At 39.7% G+C, this 21,329-nt stretch overlaps 1 protein-coding gene across 4 annotated transcripts in view; it reads right to left on the minus strand.

Moving 5' to 3' along the window:
- Positions 1-21,329, minus strand: part of SHANK2 (SH3 and multiple ankyrin repeat domains 2) — a 266,084-nt gene that overhangs the window by 212,537 nt on the left and 32,218 nt on the right. For 2 of the 4 annotated variants that reach the window (XM_068194246.1, XM_068194245.1), the window contains 3 exons: positions 20,382-20,498; positions 16,498-16,575; positions 568-634 (listed from right to left, as the gene is read on the minus strand). In XM_068194246.1, coding sequence (XP_068050347.1) covers positions 568-634; positions 16,498-16,575; positions 20,382-20,498 — 262 coding nt within the window. Of the gene's footprint in view, positions 1-567; positions 635-8,171; positions 8,726-16,497; positions 16,576-20,381; positions 20,499-21,329 lie in introns of those variants that run through there. The other 2 variants (XM_068194249.1, XM_068194250.1) reach the window with 2 other exon arrangements.

Here is a 21,329-nt window from a genome sequence, read left to right on the forward strand (position 1 = left end):
TTAGGCATCACATGTATTAAACTGGCTTTTATTTTAATGGTAAATCTCTCTACTTAAAAAGATCTTGAAAGAGCCTCCAGTTTTTTTTTGTCAGGGGCCCTTAATGCCTGTCACTACCCTTAATCCCTCCAAACTCAAAGGGAATGCCTTCATGGATATGGGGAGTTGACTTCTGCCATATATTCATTTAATTATGGAGAAGCATCTTTCTCCATTTTCATCTTTTGATCAATTATTCATACTTTGGAGCTGCTTTAGGTGAGAGCAAAACAACTTGCAAGAGCCAATCTGGCTTTTCCAGGGAAGTGGATGTGTGGATTTAGTTTATTACAAACTGACTTAGAAAGCACCTACCACTTATCACATTTGCCTTTTCAGAGTATATTTTTGAAAACATTTCAGCTTTTCCCCCATCTGCAATTTTTTCGAAGAATTACTTTTCAAACCTCCCTGAAATGTCACCAGCCCTGTGGTTGTATATCACATAGAATCAGTTTTAACATCTTTGCAAAATCCTGGCACAAACAAGCACAACTTATTTTCAGAGTCTGTAAATATTTTGCTTACCAATATCAGCTTCCCTGTGATTCTTGATGTATTCAGCAAGCTCAAAATTTCCCGCTATTATAGCCACCTAAAGGGTTGTAAAATAGGCACAATTAATAAGTTGTCATCACTTGCTAAGAAGGAAAACACGCTACATCACTGACAAACATCAGGCAAACATACTTCCATTTCACAAAGTGGAGTGATTCTATTACTTTCCTTCTGCAATACATATCTGAAACACCAATAGAACACTGAAACAGTAAGAAATGAGATCTTAATCTGTTTGTAAGAGCACTGCCAGTCCCCCAGCTGCCCATTTCCCAGGAATGCTGGGATGGTGGCAGTCTCAGGTGGCTGCTGCTTTTCACATGATGGCAGTCCAAGGCAGCAGTGAACATTAAGCACAGCATCCCCAAAGCTCTGGGAGCTGTACTGGTGTGTGGGGAATGCTGCAGGAGAGACACCCTGAAGATATTATCTCCCTTTAATTGCTCCTGCCTCGCTCCTTACCTGAGCAATAAAAACAGGAGCTGAAATGCAAAGTACATGAGAGAACCAAGGACCAAGAGCTACCAGTATTCATGTACCACTAAGGCACCAAAAAGCACACTGAAAGAGAGAGACTGGTAAAGTTTATGCACATGTATAGAGTTTAAAATGTCTAAATATATCGAGTTCTAAAATAACAATTTTGTTTTTCATCTATTTCCTGATTGTTGAACACAGATCTTAATTCTTATTCCAATGGAAGCAATTCAGTTTTGCCATTGCTGGCAAAACTGAATTTTTCTTCTTCTCCTCTTTTTGCCCTGAATATCAAGGAATTGTCTCTTCTGCCCCCATTTTGCAGCTTTAACAGATCCTGTTCTCTAGTGGCACTGTGGCTTTCCTGATGTACCTGGAAGGCATAAGCTGGGCTCACCTTTCTCATAGAAACTTCTGTGGGTTTTTTAAACCTACAGTGTGCAGGTTTAAAAAAATTGAAAAGTATCTTACTTTAGGATTCTCTTGGATATAGGACTGTATCCAAGAGAATCAGACATGATAAATTATTAAAAACTTAGTGCAAATTTCTGAGCTGATGACCAAGAAAAATTATTTGCTGGTTTGTGCCTCTCCATATATGAAGAATGATGCAAAGGAAGACTTAAATGCTGCAATGGTCTTGGGGAGTGTACAAAGTACAGTTAATGTCAGCAATATCTTTGAATGTAACAAGTGTAAGATCTTATTTCTACACTCAGCCTAGGAAATTGAATAGACAATTTTATTTACCAGTAACCAAAACACACTAATATGGAAATCCCTGAAATTGGAGACTTTGCAACCAAGCTGTGGCTGCCCCATCCCTGGCAGTGTCCAAGGCCAGGTTGGATGGGGCTTGGAGCAAGCTGGGATAGTGGAAGGTGTCCCTGCCCATGGCAAGGAGTGGAACTGGATGACTTTAAGGTCCTTCCCAACCCAAGCCATTCTGGGATTCTGTGATGAGAGACGTTGGACATTAACATTGTCAGTGTTACTGCACTGACACCTCAACACCATCTGAAACCATCCAACTGAAAATTACTATTTTAAACACTGGTAAGCCAACCTTTTTTCCAGAAGCCCCTCCAGAGAGAAACAGTTTCTCATTATGGATGACACATCAGAATCTGGCCCCCAGCCACCTCTGTGCAGCCCTGAAGTGCAGCTTATGCCTCTCCCAGGCAAACACCACTAGGAAAGCAACAGCAGAGCTGTACAAATCCTCTCTCTTTAACTCCCAATTCTGCAGCCTGGCTGGCTCCAGCCAAGCCAGAATAACAGAAACATTTGTCTGCAGCCCTGCGGTTTTCTCTGGATTGTAAGCAAGTGGTAATACTTGTCTCTGATATTACCCCTAATTAGCAGTAAAATTCCAACAAGGGGGGAATTCAGCAGCAACAGGCAGCTTACTAGACAGCAGCCATAGTACTCAACTGAAAGAATTTTTGATACCGAACAGATTTTAAACCTCAAGTATAAAAATGCTCTTCAAGTGATAAACATATTTTATTACTTGGAAAAAAATTTTAAAAAAAGGTATTTCCAGATAACTAAGAGACAGCTTGACAGGGAATTGTTCCCATGTTTGCTTCTGAACCAGTAGATTCAGCAAGCTCAAGGAACCATTTTTCTCAATTTAATTCTCTTCGATGCACTAAAATCAGTATGTAAAATCCTTACAGCAAAATGAAAGAAAGATATTTTAAGATCTAAGGAAAGCAAGGAAAAGTTAAAAAGTACAAATATTTCTTGGCATAACATCAATGCGCTTCACTTGAATTTGATGGGTAAAATGTGTGGGAGAAAGTGAAGTCAGAGCAAAATCGGAAAGACGCAAAATTATACTCATTCAATTTGTACAGTTACAAACCACAAAGCACAGCAACCTTAGCTCTTTTTCCATACAAATGTGTCTTAAACCAAAATTATAGTGAGTGCACATGAAAATATAAATGTGAATACATTAGGACAAGTGAATGGTCTTCACAAGACCCAGAGATAGAACCAAATGAAGGGTGGTGGAAATTCTCTCCTTGATCAAGTTCCTAAATCAGAGACCAACTGAAGTTCTATATTTGTACTAAATTTCTTTGGACTTTAGAAAAAATAGTAATGTAGTGCCTTGGCAGGAAATACTAGAGTTTGATTCTCTCTGTTCTTCATAATTTACATGTTTTTAAATAGCCATAGTTTGCTTTTCAGGATGTTCTGTAGACAAGTGCTGGATATAAAATTAATAGGTTATGGCAGGAAAGAAGGTTTTGTTTGAGGTTTCTTTTGATCACAAGACATCTTCTCTTGGCACAAAAAAAAAAAAAAGTAGTACAACCAGCAAAACTGCAGTGAAAGTTTACTTCCAATTCCAGTAGGAACTGGATTCCAGTCATCAAAATGCATCACGTGCGTGTTTACAGACATGAATTATCACCATGAAAGGCTAGAGATAGCACTTTACAACTAGAGGCTATCTACTGACTGTGTTATGCTGAAGCTTCAAAAATTGCAGCTTTTCTAAAACTGCATATGCAGCAGTCTTGCCATAATTCAGGTTCTTTCATTCCTGCAGCAAATGTCCTTTCATGTCATCCTTTTGACATTTATCTCACATCAAAAGTCTGTGTGTCCTCTGTCACATATTCTGCAAACCTGATAAAACTTGATTCTGCATCTTTTACAAAATAAAAACATCACTCACACACAATTTGCACTAAAACCTGCTTTGTGTTTTGCCATGTTTTTAAAGGGTGTCTTTACTTTGCATCCAGAATCAGAAAGAGTTCACCTGAAGGATCCCAGCATGGTGTCAATCAAAGCCCAAGAGAAAAACCTGACTCAGTAATTCAGTGCTTTTAAACCCAAACCAGGACCTTTGTCTGCTGCAGACATTTGGTTGGGGGCCTTGCCACATTGTACTGTACAGAGAGTAGAAATTATCTTGTTGAGATTTTTTTAATCGGCATTAGAGGCAATTTGATATAAAAGATAGTAACCAAAGTGAATCACTTATCAGCTCCCTCCCAAGCTTAATTGACCCCACTAAGGCTGTTAACATGGGTACCTAATTTTTACCAAATTACCTTTGATAACACACATGTCTGGCCTGGGTAAGTCTGCCACAGGGAAGCAAGCAGAGAGTAAAGCTAAGCAGGAAGATGGATCTTGGTAGGAGGCAACTAATATAAAATAAAAAGAGAAGATAAAACCATGCTGCTGGACAGTGGTATCTCCTCCTATTCCCACAATAATTTGTCTCCAACGTGACAAAACTTAATGGAGTGCCCAAAACAGGTCCCAGCTGGGATAGCCTGAAGCACAAAGCCATGGGGTGGACAACTCACTGGAGCAGAACCAGGAGCTGGCTGTCACTCAGTGTGTGTAACAGGGAGCTTGACCAGAAAGGTTGTGTTTACAGAGACATTTCCTGTGCCTGGGGAGAAGCAGAGCTGTCACAGACACTCCTTGGTGTCTCACTTGCTGTCTCACAGACAGATGTTTCTTTCAGCGGTTCCAGGGCCTCGCTGTTTGCCACGGCAGGCAGTGCCAGATGCTCTCCTGCCAAGCCAAGGGAGGAAGGGAAGGAGTTTAATCGATGCTTGGCCAGTTGCTACGGGTGATAACCAAGGGACAGCTCAGCCGAGTGGAAATCTGAATGAATGAAGCAGCTGCAAGGCAGGGACTGGGAGGGAGCAGGCAGGAGGTGGGAGCATCCCAGCACTCGGCAAGGAGCAACACCCTCAACACTGGCACCTCCACAAGTGGGTCTCTTTCTCCCGACAGATCATTCTCAGCCCTGGCTTTCTGATATTCGCAGTCAGAAACAATCCCTCTGGATAAAGGCACTGTTTAAGATGCCTTTCAGGAGTAAATTCAGAAATTAAATATTTGAGGCATCAGGCACTGCTTTTTCTGAATCATGTTGCCCAAAGAAACTTAGTTTAAATCCTGGCAAATTAAAGTACTTTGTATAAACAGTGAAACTGGCCAGATGTCCTGTTACAGGTTTCAGTGTGAGAAGTTTCACAGTGTTTTCAGACTCTGCAGCAGACAGAAGTAGCACTGACTCACCACCATCTCTCTGTTTAGCCACCTAAATGCAGTTCTAAAGATATCCATTTACTTACATTCAAGTAGTTACTTTTTTATTTACATTTTTTTGTTCCTTTTGGGAAACTAGAAGTTGTATTTACACTTTACCTGGCACTAACCTTTCACAACAGATATTTTCCTGCTCTTGAAATGTATTACAGCTAGAGATTATATTAAATTAGAGCATGATTTTGTAGCCTGTTAACAAATACAATTTTAGAGCTTTATGGGCTAGTCCCTGAAAAGCAAACCCCACAGCTAAATTACATTACCACTCTTGGGAACAAACTGCTCCACCCAAGGAGAAACAACAGAAAAAATACAGAAACTGAAGCTGTCCCCTCTCAAATCACAACAATGAACTTTGACAAACTTCCTGTGTGGGACTGAAGAGAGCCTCTTAGTCCATTTATGTTCCACTCAGTCCAGGCTTCTGCATTTCTGCTGCACATGCTTACATTTGAGAGACCCAAAGCTCTGAAATGCAGTCTTTGGAGGGAGCAGAGGAAGCTGCAGGGTTGTAGCTGCTATTCACAGTGAGCACATAAAGCATCACTACTCCTCACCTGCTTTTTCTCCACCTGCTCTTCTCTTCCAGACAATTTCCCTTTCCTGAGGAAAGTGCATTTAATTATTCTTTCCTTCAGGGCGGATGTTTCACCTTTCTCTTGTCTCTGCCAGCCAGCAGTATTTATTGAATGATGGCTTTTCCAGAAAGCTTGGACTGGCAGTAAGTTGAGGCATGGTGCTGTACTTTAAAGGAGGTAACTTCAGCCCAGCACAAAATGTGAATTACATCAGTGCAAATACAAGTGCACAGACAGGACCCTGAGGTAAATCTTCCCTACAGGTTCCTGTCTTCAGTGGGAACCACAAGAAAGAATTCACACAACCCTGTGAATGAGACTGTAACCATCAGACTCCAGAAACTGCCTTCCACTTCAACCTCAGGCTCACAAAACCATAAATTATTTCTCATTCCAGCAAGGATTATATTTTAACAATGAAAATACACCACTCAAGCAGTCACAGCCATCACACAACAGGATTGACTATCAGCAGAGGCACGTGAGAAATTAACACAAGGGAATTTAGAAGGAAGCGTTGCAATCATTTCCTTAATTAAAAGATTTTCAGAAATGTTCTTCCACATATCATAATCAGGATGTGTTTGCTTAGTATCAAAAATATATAACCACATTCCAATAACCACAGCTTTTGGAGACTGACACCTCTTTAATTTGATACAAAAATCCAGTGGTGTTTTACTGTGGGGCAATGGAAATGTAACATAGCTAAACTTCAACGTTTTTATTTTCTACTGTGTCCTCTGGAAAGCTCTCCCTAATAAAGCCAAGAGGTACGTGGAGTCTAAAGCCACTTTGAATCTAGTCCCAGCACACCATCAAGCCCACAGCATTCAGCCCCAAGGACATCAGGAAGTTAAATTTAGGTTGTTAAGTGCCAAGACCCTGTTCCCATGCGTGCCCGTGTAGGACACAGCAGCGGGAGGCTCCATTCCTGATAAATGGTGACACAAAACCACCCAGCAGACTCAAATCCTATCCTAAATGGATCTGCATTAGCTGCTCTCATGTAGCATGTGGATTTTATAATTCTCTCAGCGGGACAGATGGAGTTCAGTTTGGAAAAGCAGGAAGCAATCTGTGTTCCAAATTTCTTTTCCATAGGTGTGGGATGGAAATGTATCGATCACCCGCTGTTGGTTCCTTATGCAATTCCAGGAGCCTGCACTTGAAGAGATGTTTATTGATTCAAAGAGCACCACAAGTACCTGGAACTCAGAGTCCTTAGGAAAGGCATTCTCTTGTAATGCCTGAGCAAAATGTGAAAATGTGGAAAACACTGTTCTGAGCACAAATCACAACGCAGACCTCAGGTGTTTTCCATCAGAATGTTAAGAATTCCAAACGGGTCTTTCTCTGAACCAGCTGGAAAATCCTACACAATTGCCACAGCCATTATAACTTAACACAGAACTGCTGGACAATCGTGAATTCCTTATTTCACTTTGCAAAAATCAAAGGGGAGTTTCACCCCACATTTTGTAGTTCCATGGATTGTAGTTGATTTTTGACTTTTAGACTACAACATAGCAAAATAGAAGTAGCAGAAGCTTCTCGGTTCACCTCATTAAAAAATAAAACCAAATACTTGATTAATATTCTATTAATATCACTAATTCCCTGTCTTTATCTAACAGTGCTGCTGAATACATAGAATATGAATGGCATAAAACATGACCTCAAGGAGATGCATATTCTTGCCTTATGGAGACACACATTTACACTCCAAAACTACATTAAAAAAATCAATTCTGGAGTTGAGATGTAATACATCTACTTAGAAATTTGTCAGAAGCAAATCACTACTTTAGGAAGTTTATGGTTGTGCAGTATTTTGTACATTTAATAAAACAATGTTTTTGTTGAAATCAATCAGAACTGAAAGGTTTTATTTTATAAAATAAAATTAATTTTATCCATTTGAAGTTCCCTTTCAGGTGTAGTATTTTCAAATTTGGGCAAAACTCACTGATGTAAGGTAAGATAGAATAAAGAAAAGCAGTAAAATTGAATTTATTTTCTTTAAATAATAGCCAGCAAAGGTTTATATTAATTGCAGAAATAACCCACATTCTCTACCAGGACAATAAAATGCTGACAATTTTCCTAAATTACATTATAGTAATGTTATGAAGAAATACAAGTAAAAAAATCATATTCAGCATTTTCCTGCATGCTTCTTTCCTGGACAGAAGAGAACTCTTAACATTTTTAATTATATAATGTAATACAAGCTCAATATTATGCATTTTGAAAGGAACTAACTGTGTATATTAATAGATCTGATGTCCAGTAGATGGCAAAATATCAGCAACCATCACCTTTAATCTTGGCACTTGATTCATTCAAACCCCAAAGTAATTTTTTTTCTTTTTGTTTCCAATATCCACTTTCTATTTCATTGGAGAGCAGGATTAGCTTTACCTTTTGGATGTTTTCTGTCTATTATCTGCTTGAAAGACAATTTCATCTTCGTCAGGTCTCGATACAACAAAGCACAATAATGTTACTATCCTTTAAATAGTCCTTTGAAGACAGTTTCTTCACCACTGATTTTTTTTTCCTCCAAGAGCATTCTGCTGCTACTGTTCCCAAATTTGCCAGCACATGTTAGCATACTGTGTACTAAAATCTCTTAGCAACAATATCTTAGTGTCTAACATTTCCCTTCTTCCAACTATGATTCACGGAACCATCTGTAGTCAGATATTGACATGCAGCATCCTAAAATAGGCACCTTACATTTGCTCAACAACTAGTTTTAGCATCTGACTATATAAATTGTGGGGAGAGGGCCAATATTTCTATGAGGCTCCTCAGCATTCCCTGGATCATTTCAGCACTGTTTAAACAAAGGCTCACCACGAGCGCTTTGCCTTAGTATTGAGGGCAAAGTATTCCCGCTTTTCCAAACGACAGCTCCGCTTACGTAACCCTCCGAGCAATCCCAGGCTTCCCTGGTAAGGACCACCTCAGACTGCTTCTCAGGCTGTTTTTAATAGTAATCAAAGACTAGGTTTTCAAGCTCCAAGATCTGAGCGTTCTTCACACCCTTGGAAGCCTCAGGCTCGTGGGAAGCATGCCACGATGGGTGGGACAAGGTCAGTGTCCCAGCTGGGTGAAGACAAAGGGATTTCTGCTGTAGGAAATGCAACAATATCCCACACTCAGGAAGAAAATTTACAACCACAGCTTCCCAAGCACTGCTTTTGCCTCCCAAAACTCTTACCAAGCTTGCCCTCAGAAAATACAGCATCTTCTTTTCAGTTGCAGCAAGTTAACTCTTAGCAGCAAAGACTTTGCATAACCCAAGTTATTTGTGGCAATGCACTGTGCAGTTCTGTACAACTTAAAAGAATAGTGCTGTACTAAAAATGTTAATTAAACAGGAACAGGAAATATTAATTAAAAATAATCATATTCAGCAGAATACATTATGTCAGAAGAGCTGATAGTATGGCTTTGGATCTGTCTCAAGCATGAGGAACCCACTTTCACCCCAGCGAAATCAGTGGGATTTCATCCACTTCAAAGGAACTGAGATTTTACCCTAAATACTTTTCAGCAATTAATATTTTAAAAACAAACACACAAGAAACATGCAGCCAAATACAGTTGGACTTTATCAAAAAAAGTACTCTGCAAGCATAACAGTGCTGGCATATTTTCCTTGCTAAAATGCTGGGTTTGCTTGCAAGAGATTTGACAGCCCCCATGGGTCTTCTGGAATACACTCAGTAGCCATGAAGCTGTGCCAGGGCTGAGCAAATTCCAGTCAGAATATGGGGAAGGCAATCACTCTGAATGACCTCTTTTCTGTCTCTTTTAGGTCCTGCAGCGCTGTTTTAGCAGGATTGGACAACATCTAAAATGCCTGCAGGCACCTTTGCTCATTTTCCAGTCTTCCTTACTAAGATTTAAAAGGCAGAACCTGTGTTTTATTCTCCACTGTCCTTTCACGAACACACACAACTGCGTTCTTAAAATCTAACCACTCTTATTCATGAATTAGCCATGACCGAATACCTCCAGATTAAACTAAGCCTGTATGGACACCAAGATAAAAAATGTAAGTCCTTTCCTCACAACATGGGAGCAAATCACTTCTAAATAATTTCCTCCCGAGGCTTTGAAATGCAAACTTAACTCCTAGGACAAAAGGAGTCGTTGTTATGCAAGTACCAGCTTGACAGGAAGTGTTGAATTGAATACACCAGCAAGTCAGCAGAGTTACAGGGAAACATGTCAGGAAGCCTAAAAAGGAACATCCAGGAAAATCCGTCCCAGGCACAACTTTGCTGCTTCAAACTTTCTTTTATTTCCTCCTATTTTTGCAAGGAGAAGTAACTCAGATTTTTTAGTTACCCTACTTTGTACGGGCTGTATTAAGCCTCCTCATGCTCACTGCATCTATTGGGAAATGTTATGTTTCTATCTATTTTCAAAGTAGAGGAAAAAGCCTTCCATCTTCTTCCTGCTTCTCTGCTGAAATGCCACCCAGCAAGTTATCCTCAAGCAAGATGCATTTTCCTACACTCGTGTTTTAATAATTAAAACAGAGCAGAAAAAGCCAAGTGTGATACACACACATTTACAATTACAGACTCATTCCTCAGGAAAATCTAGCTCAAGCTGGAAAGAGCCATCAAAAGCCAGTTGTTACATAATCCTTATTACTGCTACATGGGCGAGCAGCGGTTCCAAAGGAGTATTTACTGAGAGCAGATAAAGCCAGGTTGCAGCATCAGATGAATCAGATAACACACAGCCAGCAACAAAACTGACTTAATTTTCTTCATCCCCTCCAATAATATGCTAAATCAAAAAGCCATGAAATGCAATCTTCTCCAGCTGAACTCTCTTAGAAAAAAGGCTGAGAACATGTGCTATTTGCTAGGTTTTGTTTTCTTTGGTGCTACAGGAAACATTGGGCTGTGCAGAGGATTCAGCTCAAGGGTTTATGGGTCTGTGCTGCTGTAGAGTGAAATCTTCCACCTCGCCAAGCAGCCTTACCTCAAGGAAAAGCCAAAACCCACCACGTTAGCAGCTTCTTCCCCAAACACCTTCAGAAAAAAAGTCTTCCTACTCACAGCAGACAGACACTTCCCACTATTTCACAGCAGAAACTTTCGGAGATTCAGTTCTGCAAGCACTTAATAATATAGTATTGCTTCAACTGCTAATCCAAATGGCTGGAATCCTTTTTGAAAGCCCTTAGGATAAAATGCATCGGTGAATAAGACACTGTGATTATTTTACCTAATACATTTGGTGGCTGCATTCCAAACTCTGTGGGTTAACTACAATAAAACCTTTGGAAACAGCAGTCTAGCAATAGTCCATGCCAATAACATACTCTGATAGAGATGGGATTGCCAACTGCATGCCAGGAATGCTCCCTCCAAATGGCAGTGGAAGAAGATGCTAAGTCTGTCCTACAGGCACAGATTCTACATTTCTATAAGGAGGAAGAACTTGGATATAGCCAGAAGATAATGCTGAGTAGCCTGTTTTGAAATGCAAAAGCATGAGATGATGCCACATAGCACTCAACCATCATAACTCCAAGCATGAATCCATTCCTGCAGGCCCAAAGTGCCCACGAGTCCCACTCGCAGGTTATTTTATCTCCCAGACAAACTGAAAGGTGTTAACATCTCAAAACAACATGATTTAAATTAGGATTATACAAATACCCACTGTCTCTTGTAACTTCACCCACGACAACTAACTGTATCTGAATCACACTCAAGCCTTTCTTATTTTAAGGCAAGAGCTGGTGGTGACCCCTACAATTTACTTTGCTTATTTGTTCCCTTTCGTAACTTCTGAGCATTTTTTTCTGGAAGAACAAACCAGTTAGTTAGTTAGATTGGCTTCTAACTACCTCAGAAAGTGTACTTGTCCCAGAGAAACTGGACTGCCTGTGGCAACACCTGAGGCATGTCAGCTGGACAGCCCTGTCTGAGCATGGAACAAATGGGGGAAAGGAGAAAAAAGGGGTCTTGGATCATTTACATGGAACACAACACAACAGATGGTCACATGTAGACTCCTCCATAAGTTTGCTTTTGGTAAAAAAAAATGAAGACACATCCTGCAGTTAAGTATTTTTAGCATCTCCAAGCATTGCAATATTTTGCCTTTCTCAATAAAAGGTAATCATATAATTTCATTATTTTATGCTTTACTTCCATTTGGCTGCTTTTCTGAAAAATGACAGGGTTAAAACAAAGGTCAGAAGGGACTAGCCAGCAACCATCCCTGAGTCAGGAGGAATCAATTTAACTCTATATTGTATCCATATGTATTTTTCTGCTCCTGTATTTCCTAATATTCTCAGGAATATTTCATTTACCACTACTTCCCCCAACATCAATTTCAACCCTTTCAGTTATTCCCCTTCCTTTTAATTATTATTATTATTATTTTAATTGTGTCTTCTTAAGAACTTGTGCTGAGTGTGCCTAAATATATACAGACTCATGTATATTTTTGATTTTTTTTAAGGAAACATGCACAGTTTGTTCTGGAATGGTCACTTGTATAGATTTTTTTTTTCCTAAGTATGAATAAGTTCCATTGTTTGATTGAAATCAGGAAAAAGCTGGAAAAAGCTTGAAGTCTGACTAAAGGCAGAATGCATCATGAGCTCATAGCTGTATTTTTTGCCAGCTACACCCAATATTCAGTGATTCATTGTTCACACAGGTGCTTCAGGAAAGGAATTAGGATGGAAATAAATACCAGGAAAAAGCAAAGTCTTTCTATAATTCATATGCTCCATGAGCACAATGGTTCCATACTTGAACATCATGATAGGAGGCATTATTTTAAATTGTGAAGATGCCTTTCTGTGGCACCTGATAAAGATTTTGGGTTTAAAATTAGCTTTCACACCTTTTAAAAAAAAAAAGTCAAAGACAAAAAAGACAAAAAAATACCTGAGAACTTTTTGTCTTTTGCCTGTAAATTTCATCCAAAAGAGGGAAATTAAAAATGCCAACAATCTAAATCTAAACTGGGCTTTGGGAAGCCATTCTAGTGAGGCACTGGATATGCCCAGTTGTGTCTGTGTTCCCCCCAGGCAGCTCAGCTTCCAAATCCGTGAGTATAGCTCCTACTCCTGTTTTTGGAGCCCCTGTGCCTGAGTCAGTCTGAAAACCAGTTCCCACTGCCAGGTTAGTAATGTGGAGATCAGCACACAGGGCAATTAAAGAAAATAAAACTAAACACCACAACAGAACACAACGGGGGAGAGTGTACAGGGAGGGGTGGGTCAGCAGAGTTTTTCAGTGTTAGGAAAACAACACATGTTTTCCCTTGCCCAGACTCCAAAAGAGCTGAATCATTTTGTTTTTCCAAATAACAGAGATGGCAGGCATGAAAAATTTCAGTTCAAATGATTCAAACCTGGCCAAAAAAAAAAAATGTGAGCAATTGAAAATAGAGGCAGAGCCAACACACTGAAAGGAGCAGTAGAGCTCTACCTGCAGTGGAGCTGGAAGATTGCTGTTCCTCCTGCAATCCATGGGATGTAGGCACATGGATTATTCATGCTGGCCTGGGACAGCAAAGGCCAATCATTAGGGACACCTGAGACACAAACCATTCTCAGGTACAACTCTGCCCTTAAAAGGTGGCACTGAATGCCACCTCAGAATAGCTGTTCTGTACATTGAAATACATTTGTTCTAAAAACACTGACTAATTATTAGCACTATTAGCTAAAATAGTGCTTTATTGCCCATTTGAATTATTCATATCGAGCTGCTGATCACTAAAAGAGAAAGACCTGCTATACAAGGTGCATGACCATTTTAACTTAAACTTCATTTCAACAGCTTGTAAATACTGCAAAACTCAGATTTCTGAGCTATTGGATTAATATTTGCTAGATAGGCAATTAACTATTTTACATTAACCTAGAAGCACAAGAAATGTGTGGAAAACCAAGTAGCTGTGGACAGTGATGGGATACCATAGCTTTTCTGAAAGGCTGTTTCTGGAAGTTTTACTAATAAAATAAAAACTAAAAAAATAGCATTTAAGTTACTTAGATGGCCCAGCCAAAATGGGCTGAGTAAGTGATTAATAAACAGAACTGGCAATATAATATAACAATGCGGCACAGGTTTCATCTCACCTTAAATTGCTATATATAAAATACAGGAAAATTTCTGCTGACCCCACGTTCTGCACACTTTCAGCAATGGGTGACATCAGCAGTACACAACACCAATTGCTGACTCTATGCAACCCAGGAATGGGTCAGGTTAAAACACATCCCTGCAAAGGCAGCTAATACAGGTTTAGGTGCTTAACTGGGAAATACAGCCAAGCTCTTTTGTGTCCCCAGCACCTGCCAATGCCATTCCAATGCTAACTCTGCTGGACACTGAAAAGGCAAAAAGGACACCCAGATCCCAGGTGGGCATGGTGTGGGGTCCCTGAATTAAGTGGCACAGAATTCAGCCCAGATTATTTTTACTTCCTGCAATCTAGTATATCTATGCTTGCTTTAACAAGCCCTGTGATTTGGTGAGAAGTGAGCACGTGTGGCAAAACTGCACCACATTCATTGGACACTGATGCCTGATACAAACTCTGCCACTAATTTTCATCTTTGTTTCATTTTCATCTTCTTTGTTCCAAAATAAACAAAGCCTTAGCAGGCTTTGAAAACAGGTCAAAAAATTCTCCACAAATGTCTGGATCCTGTGGTTTCTACAGAATAGCACAGCTTTCATATCATCAATTTTCTGAGCAGCAGCTCCAAAGAACCATCCTTTTAATGTTGCTGAGAAAGGGACACAATGGAGGTGACTCAAAGGAGTAGATGCTGCAGCTACAACCACTCTCATTATGTACATATGAGAAGCCTCGATGTTCCTGCCTGCTGATTACATGAGCAAACATTTTTAGTATGCAAAATCCTATTAACTCAAGGGGATTCTGCATAATTTTATAACAGCTCCACTTGTGGTGTTTGATTGACTGGGTCAGCAACAGACAGATGGCAAAGAATTAATTCTAAGGCTGCTTCATTGCAGTGCTGGCGTCAGGGTCTCCTCTACTCACTCCACTAAATCAGAACTTTTTCTACATTACCTACACCTTTTTCTCTTCTAAGGGCAAGAACAAGAATGTTGGAGCTGTCAGCACAAAGAAGAAGACAAATGAAAACTCTTCTGTGTGACATTTACCCACCCCAAAAAAAATCCTAAACTGAAAAGGAAAGTTAACCTCGAAAACAGAAAGTAACACAGTAATCCAAGAGATTACCCTGGAACACATCCCTTCAATAATTAGTGTTTTCTCTTGCTCCATTTCTTGATCACTTCATAATTCTGAAGTGCAGAGAAAAATAATAGCCAGTACTTAGTGAATTTTTGCTTAGCATGTATTTAGATGGAAAATTATTAGCAGTCTGAAAATGGTGCCTAAAATTAAATTATTAATGCATCGTTTCCCAAGTTTGAGGAAACTGGTCCCAAAAGTAAACAACAGTATTGCTGGGATTTGCAAGCAGAACTCTTAATCTTATGAGATGCACAACTTAGGCCCAGAAAACCTTCAAAATATGGAGGGAATTAAACTGATACAGAAATATTTGACTGAGATTTTTTTTGAAAGCCCTGTAACTACTCGTAAACTTAGAGGAGTTAACTCAGAGACCCACATGGATCCAGCAAAAATTCCAACTGTTTCATTTGTCAAAGCATTGTTCCTTGAAGCCTCTGCCAGCATTGCCCAAAGTGGGTCAAAAAGGTAATGGGGAAGACACACCAAGGAAAGATAAATGAGGATTTCTTTTAGTTGAAAAACTCCTTGGTTTGGGGAAACAGCCCCATCCTGTTTCACTACAGCACAGTTCCTGTTAATAGCACTGTGCCATCATTCTTCCAGAAGCACTGATTTTTGTAACTTGAAAAAAACTCTTCTGGTTGTTTTTTGGTTTTGGGTGGGGTTTTTTTTGTTTTGTTTTGTTTTTGTTTTGTTTTTTTAATATTACAGCTTCCATGCCTATTTCTCACACTTTGCATTAGGAATGTTTCTCTGTCATCCAGGCTAATTAAGCCTGCTTCAGAAATAAGGGCTTGAGGTTGTCAGCCATACCTGACAACCCTTTGGACAAACAATTCTCTTCCATTTGGATTTTAATTAAGCTTACTGAAAGTGCTTTCATATCAGAAAATGGGGACAAAATTTTGACTAATCCAAAGCAAGACTTCCATTTTCTTTTGGAGATAACAGATAGCAGCTTCAGCCTCTAATGCTGACGGTGCACTAAGTCAATCTCACCCCTAAAACTTAGCCCAGCTCCTCGGCCTCACATCCAAGGAAGGAAGAGCTTCTTTTTGGCTAAATCAAGAGGGGCCAAGCAAACCCAAGTGCCCAGACAATCCCTGGACCACACTTACATGGATCTTGGATCTGTCGTACATGAGACTGGAGATCAGCACAGAACAAGGCACATCTGACTGCAGAACACCAAGGATTACATCTTTTGTCACCAACAGATCACAGAATTCTCAAACTCATTAACAGTGTCACCAGAGGCTGTGTTCCTCACATTTGTAATTATTCCAGGACACCTTCACTCAGTGAATTAGATAAAAGCCAAAGTTTTCACTCACTTCCTCCACACCTGTGTTCAGCCTTGTATGGTGTGACTTCTCCCCTAACCCATGTTCGTGTGATGTTTTCTTCCCAATATTTCAGGGGGAAGAAGTGTTTCCTTTTTTACCTGAAATGGGGACTGGCTGTTGTAATTCTTGATCTCCTTGTTGGCTCCCCGGAACAGCAGCACCCTTGCACAGCTCTCCTGAAAATGATGGAAAAGGAAACTTGTTCATAAAGATCCTTTGGCACTAAAGAGATTGTGACTGCTAAGAGGTGATGAGGTTTTTGGTCTATATTTTCATTATTAAAAAATAAACCAAATAAACTATCTGAGAACTTGAGTTGTTAAAACAGCATTTTAAAAATGACAGGCCTTCAGGTGCTTTGCAATGTATTAGAAACACTAGGCAAGTGTAAAGAAACATGCAGGGATACAAGTAGTAAATACCTTATTAAATTTTTAAGCAACTATACTGATAAAGTTCCATATTTGACAAAACAAATTTTGCACAAATTTGATTCCCATACAGGGTTTTTTGCCTATTTTGTAGTAAAAAAAGTACTGCTCACAGAACTGGTATGAATTATATCCTTCCCTCCTGCTAAAAGTTTAACAAAGCCGCTTTACCACTTAATTTGTTGGAGACTTTTTTCCCGACCTATCCTCAACATTAAATGTATGACTTTCTTTTTAGTACACATGAAATTATTTGATCTGCCTATACATACAGCACTGACCAACCTTATTGCCTCTCTTTCCCCTAAAAAATGCTAGCAGTTACAGCACAAGGAGGAAAATTTGGCTTCAGACCCTCCAAACTGAGAAAATCTGCAAAGAAAATCCCTTAAAAACAATTTATTTGGGCCAATACAGTGCACTGGTTAAATCACTGCTCTCCATGGCTGTTAAATATGACTGACCACAATCTGGTAGAAATTCTTGGAGGTTCTGAGTGGATTCTCGGAATTTTTGATGATTCCTGTATGGACTCTGTTTCTTATTTGTCATCTTTAATGTTCATCTTACAGTCTTATGCAAATCAATTCACATTTCCAAAGGGTTTTATATTCCCTCATCATAAATATTGTTCTTAATTTTGTTGTGCTTTCTGTGTTGTCTTGGTATGTTGTGCTATTAAGTTCTACCTAATGAGGTATTTGGATGTGCTACCTTTCACTTTGAACAGCAAATTTGCAGTCAGAGAATACAAAGTGCATAATTTAGGTATTTTAGTGACAGAAACAAAGCTTATTTACTAGATTCTGAGTCACAGATTAATTTGCAGAAATTATAATTGAAAATCATTTCTGTCATTGTGTTTTCTAATTTCTTACCATGGATTCTTGGTCTCATTAAGTCTCCCCATCACAGGGTTGCCCTAAATGTATCATGAAAGGAGGTTATCCTACCTTTTCCTCAACTGAAAAACATCAGAATGGATCAAGGTGGTAATTGACAATTATCTCTTAGATTGTAATTTTTAATGATATACAATTAACTGAGATAATCTCATTTGCTTGCACTGCAATCTGCACTTCAGTTGTATTTTCTCTATCTCTAAACAACTGATCAATGCCCAATTTTAATCAAGAACTTGAGGATATAAATAATGATATTGAAAAACATACTGTATTTATTGGGTGATTATTCATTTGTTTCTCAGAATAAATCATCCAACATCACAACACCAAAAGAATTATACATTCAAAAACCCTCTACAAATTTAACTGAGCTGTCTGCAGTGTAACAAAAATATGCAAAGAGATTTCTTAAATAAATGGTTGTGATTAGCAAAAAGATTTGCCAAAAGCGATTAAAGAGCCATTCAACATTAAAAAAAAATCCAAGAAAATTTATTTGGGTTAAGTACTGCATTCGTTTATTTATTTATTTTTAGTCCTTTGAAACAAACAGAAGCATTCTTAAGTTCACATTTGCTCCTTTTTGTTTCCTCCCCATCTGTCAGATTATATTCAATTTTAATACTACAACAGCTTTCATCTCAGATACAATCCTCCCAGTGAAGGAGGGCACATTTCATCCCAGCAAAAAACAGATTTACTGCATGTCCATGGAATAACTTTCAAAACCAGGAGTTTACTCAGGTCAGGACTTCTCTGACATCCAGGAAAACAAATTTACCAACTTCAGAAAGTAAGCCAAGAAAATTCCCCAGGAAGACGGGAAGGGAAGATCAAACGGGTAACGACACCATCTACAGGAATCTGGAGGTAACAAGGATACTGCTGTCCTTCCCATCCACTCCAGCTGGAAAAGGCAGCACCGTTCCTTCCACGTGAACCAATAACAACTTTCCGTAAAAACCCCACTGGCAAAATCAGCACAGGTTAAGGTTCACAGCACCCCAAGGGAAACTTTGTATTTCCACATACACTGGATGAAGGAAAACAGAAGGACGACAGTGCAGGCGGAAGATCTTAAAATTCCATTCACCAAGCCAAGCTTAGTAACTGTGTAAATATTTGAAAATTTGTAGATGCAGTTTCAATTAGAGTCTCTAAGTCTCCTGCAGAATAACTGAGGTCAGGAAAACACATCTCTGCATGAAAAATACTGTCATTCTACAGGATTACTCTAATTCCCACCTCATACTACAAAACTTTTGCTAAAAGTGTATGGTCTTGAAAAATGACAGATTATTCCTAAATTTTTTTTTAAGCTGAGGGCATTTTAGACTTAATTGAGGAATCTCAAGACTTTAGAAAAATGGCAAGACTTTAGAAAAAACTAAGATGGTAATTAATTAAGAAGCAGATACTTTAACAGATGTTTCACTGTTTACAGTCACATCTCATGCTTTCCGAATTCAATGTAATATTCTACATACTGAATTTTAAAATAGTTGTAAAACTCATCCCATCCCTGCTAAGAGAGTATAAAATGCTATCAAATCAAAAGGTTCTACTACTTGTAAATGACTACAGAAGTTGTAAACAGCAAAGGATTCAGTATCTTCTGTATAGAGACGTTTCCACAGTATTTTACAACTCTTTCTTATTTAAATCTAAATTAAATTATAGAGTATTGTCAATAAATTCCGAATAGGAAACAAATATTTAGATATTAATCAAACCCAACAAATAATAACCAATATCTCATTCTAGAACAAGAAAGGAAAATCTCCAGCTGAATAACCAGCTCCCAGGAATCACACCTTTAAGTTTAATAAATATTAAAAACCAATAAAATAATTTTAATTATGTTCTTTCCAGTTTCTAAGACCGCTTTTTTAAACCTGAAGCACTTAATTACATATAAAATAATGTAGTGATAGGATGAAGGGGAAAGGCTTCAAATTGAAAAAGAGCAGGTTTAGATCGGATATTGGGAAAGAATTCCTCCCTGAGAGGGTGGTGAGGCCCTGGAGAAGTTGTGGATGGCCCATCCCTGGAAAGGGTGGTGAGGCCCTGGAGAAGTTGTGGATGGCCCATCCCTGGAAAGGGTGGTGAGGCCCTGGGGAAGTTGTGGATGGCCCATCCCTGGAAAGGGTGGTGAGGCCCTGGGGAAGTTGTGGATGGCCCATCCCTGGAAAGGGTGGTGAGGCCCTGGAGAAGTTGCGGATGGCCCATCACTGGAAAGGGTGGTGAGGCCCTGGAGAAGTTGTGGATGGCCCATCCCTGGAAAGGGTGGTGAGGCCCTGGAGAAGTTGTGGATGGCCCATCACTGGAAAGGGTGGTGAGGCCCTGGGGAAGTTGTGGATGGCCCATCCCTGGAAAGGGTGGTGAGGCCCTGGAGAAGTTGTGGATGGCCCATCCCTGGAAAGGGTGGTGAGGCCCTAGAGAAGTTGTGGATAGCCCATCACTGGAATATCCAAGGCTAGGTTGGATGGTGATCGGCGCAGTGAGGTGTAGTGGAAGGGGATTGGAACTGGATGATCTTCAAGTTCCCTTCCAAGCCAACCCATCTGTGAGCTCCCAGCTCCTGCTGGGGACATTTCTGTCCCTGCAGGGGGCCAGCAGGGCTGGTGACAGGGCAGGGGCTCTCACCTGGTTGTAGAGGGCACAGATGTGCAGGGCCGTGTTCCCCGAGGCGTTCTGAGCACACATGTCGGCGCCGTAGAACAGGAGGTGCTCCAGGTGTTGGACGTGTCCGTACCTGCAAGCCTAGGCAAGGATGCATCGATATTTTAGTTATTACACCAAAGCCTAGGCAAGATTTTCAGCAGAGAAAGTGCTGGTGTTACTGAGGGTCTAATTTTTAGAACTACACCTGGTTCTCTCATGGGAGCACAGACACCCAGATGTGCATCCCTGCACCAACTCCAATGTGGGCACTTCAGGTACAGCAATCCTGTGCTTGAGTTTAACCATCTGATTCTTTTGGGAATGGCAGCCTAAGGGATCAGGAAAATACTGCCTTTGGAACTTCTTATCCACTAATGTTCATGACTCAAATGTGACAAGTTTTTTGTCCTGCTACACTCTGGAACGCTGCCCACCAGATGGCACTGAAGATTATCAGATTGCCAGAGCCAGGCCTTAGAAGGAAAATCTGGCCAAAATCCAAGTAAATCTTCTTGGTTCTGTGATGTCAAGCAGACACACAATATACACAAGACACTGCTCCAAAACAAGAGGAAATCTTCAAGAGTTACTTTATCTGTCACATAAATACAAGGTTAGACCATGGATTTTTGGAAATAAGCCTCTATGAAGAAGATTCATAGAAATTAGAAACTTTGCTGATTAGCAAATAAGCTTTAAAATAAGCAAATAAGCTTTAAAAATCACAGTAATTCTAGTCCATGGCCTCTTTTACTTGACTTCCTTCTCCTCTATGGCCCACTGACCAAGCACCTCCCAATTTCTAATGTTTTGAACTTTGTGGTATCTTAAATCAGCATCATTCCTACATAAATCAGAATTTAAGGTAAGAGATACAGGTATAGAAATCCATTCAGTCTTTCTGAGATATCTCATCATTCCTGAATTCAG

The sequence above is a fragment of the Anomalospiza imberbis genome, chromosome 6, assembly GCF_031753505.1.
Source record: "Anomalospiza imberbis isolate Cuckoo-Finch-1a 21T00152 chromosome 6, ASM3175350v1, whole genome shotgun sequence".
NCBI classification, from domain to species: domain Eukaryota; kingdom Metazoa; phylum Chordata; class Aves; order Passeriformes; family Viduidae; genus Anomalospiza; species Anomalospiza imberbis.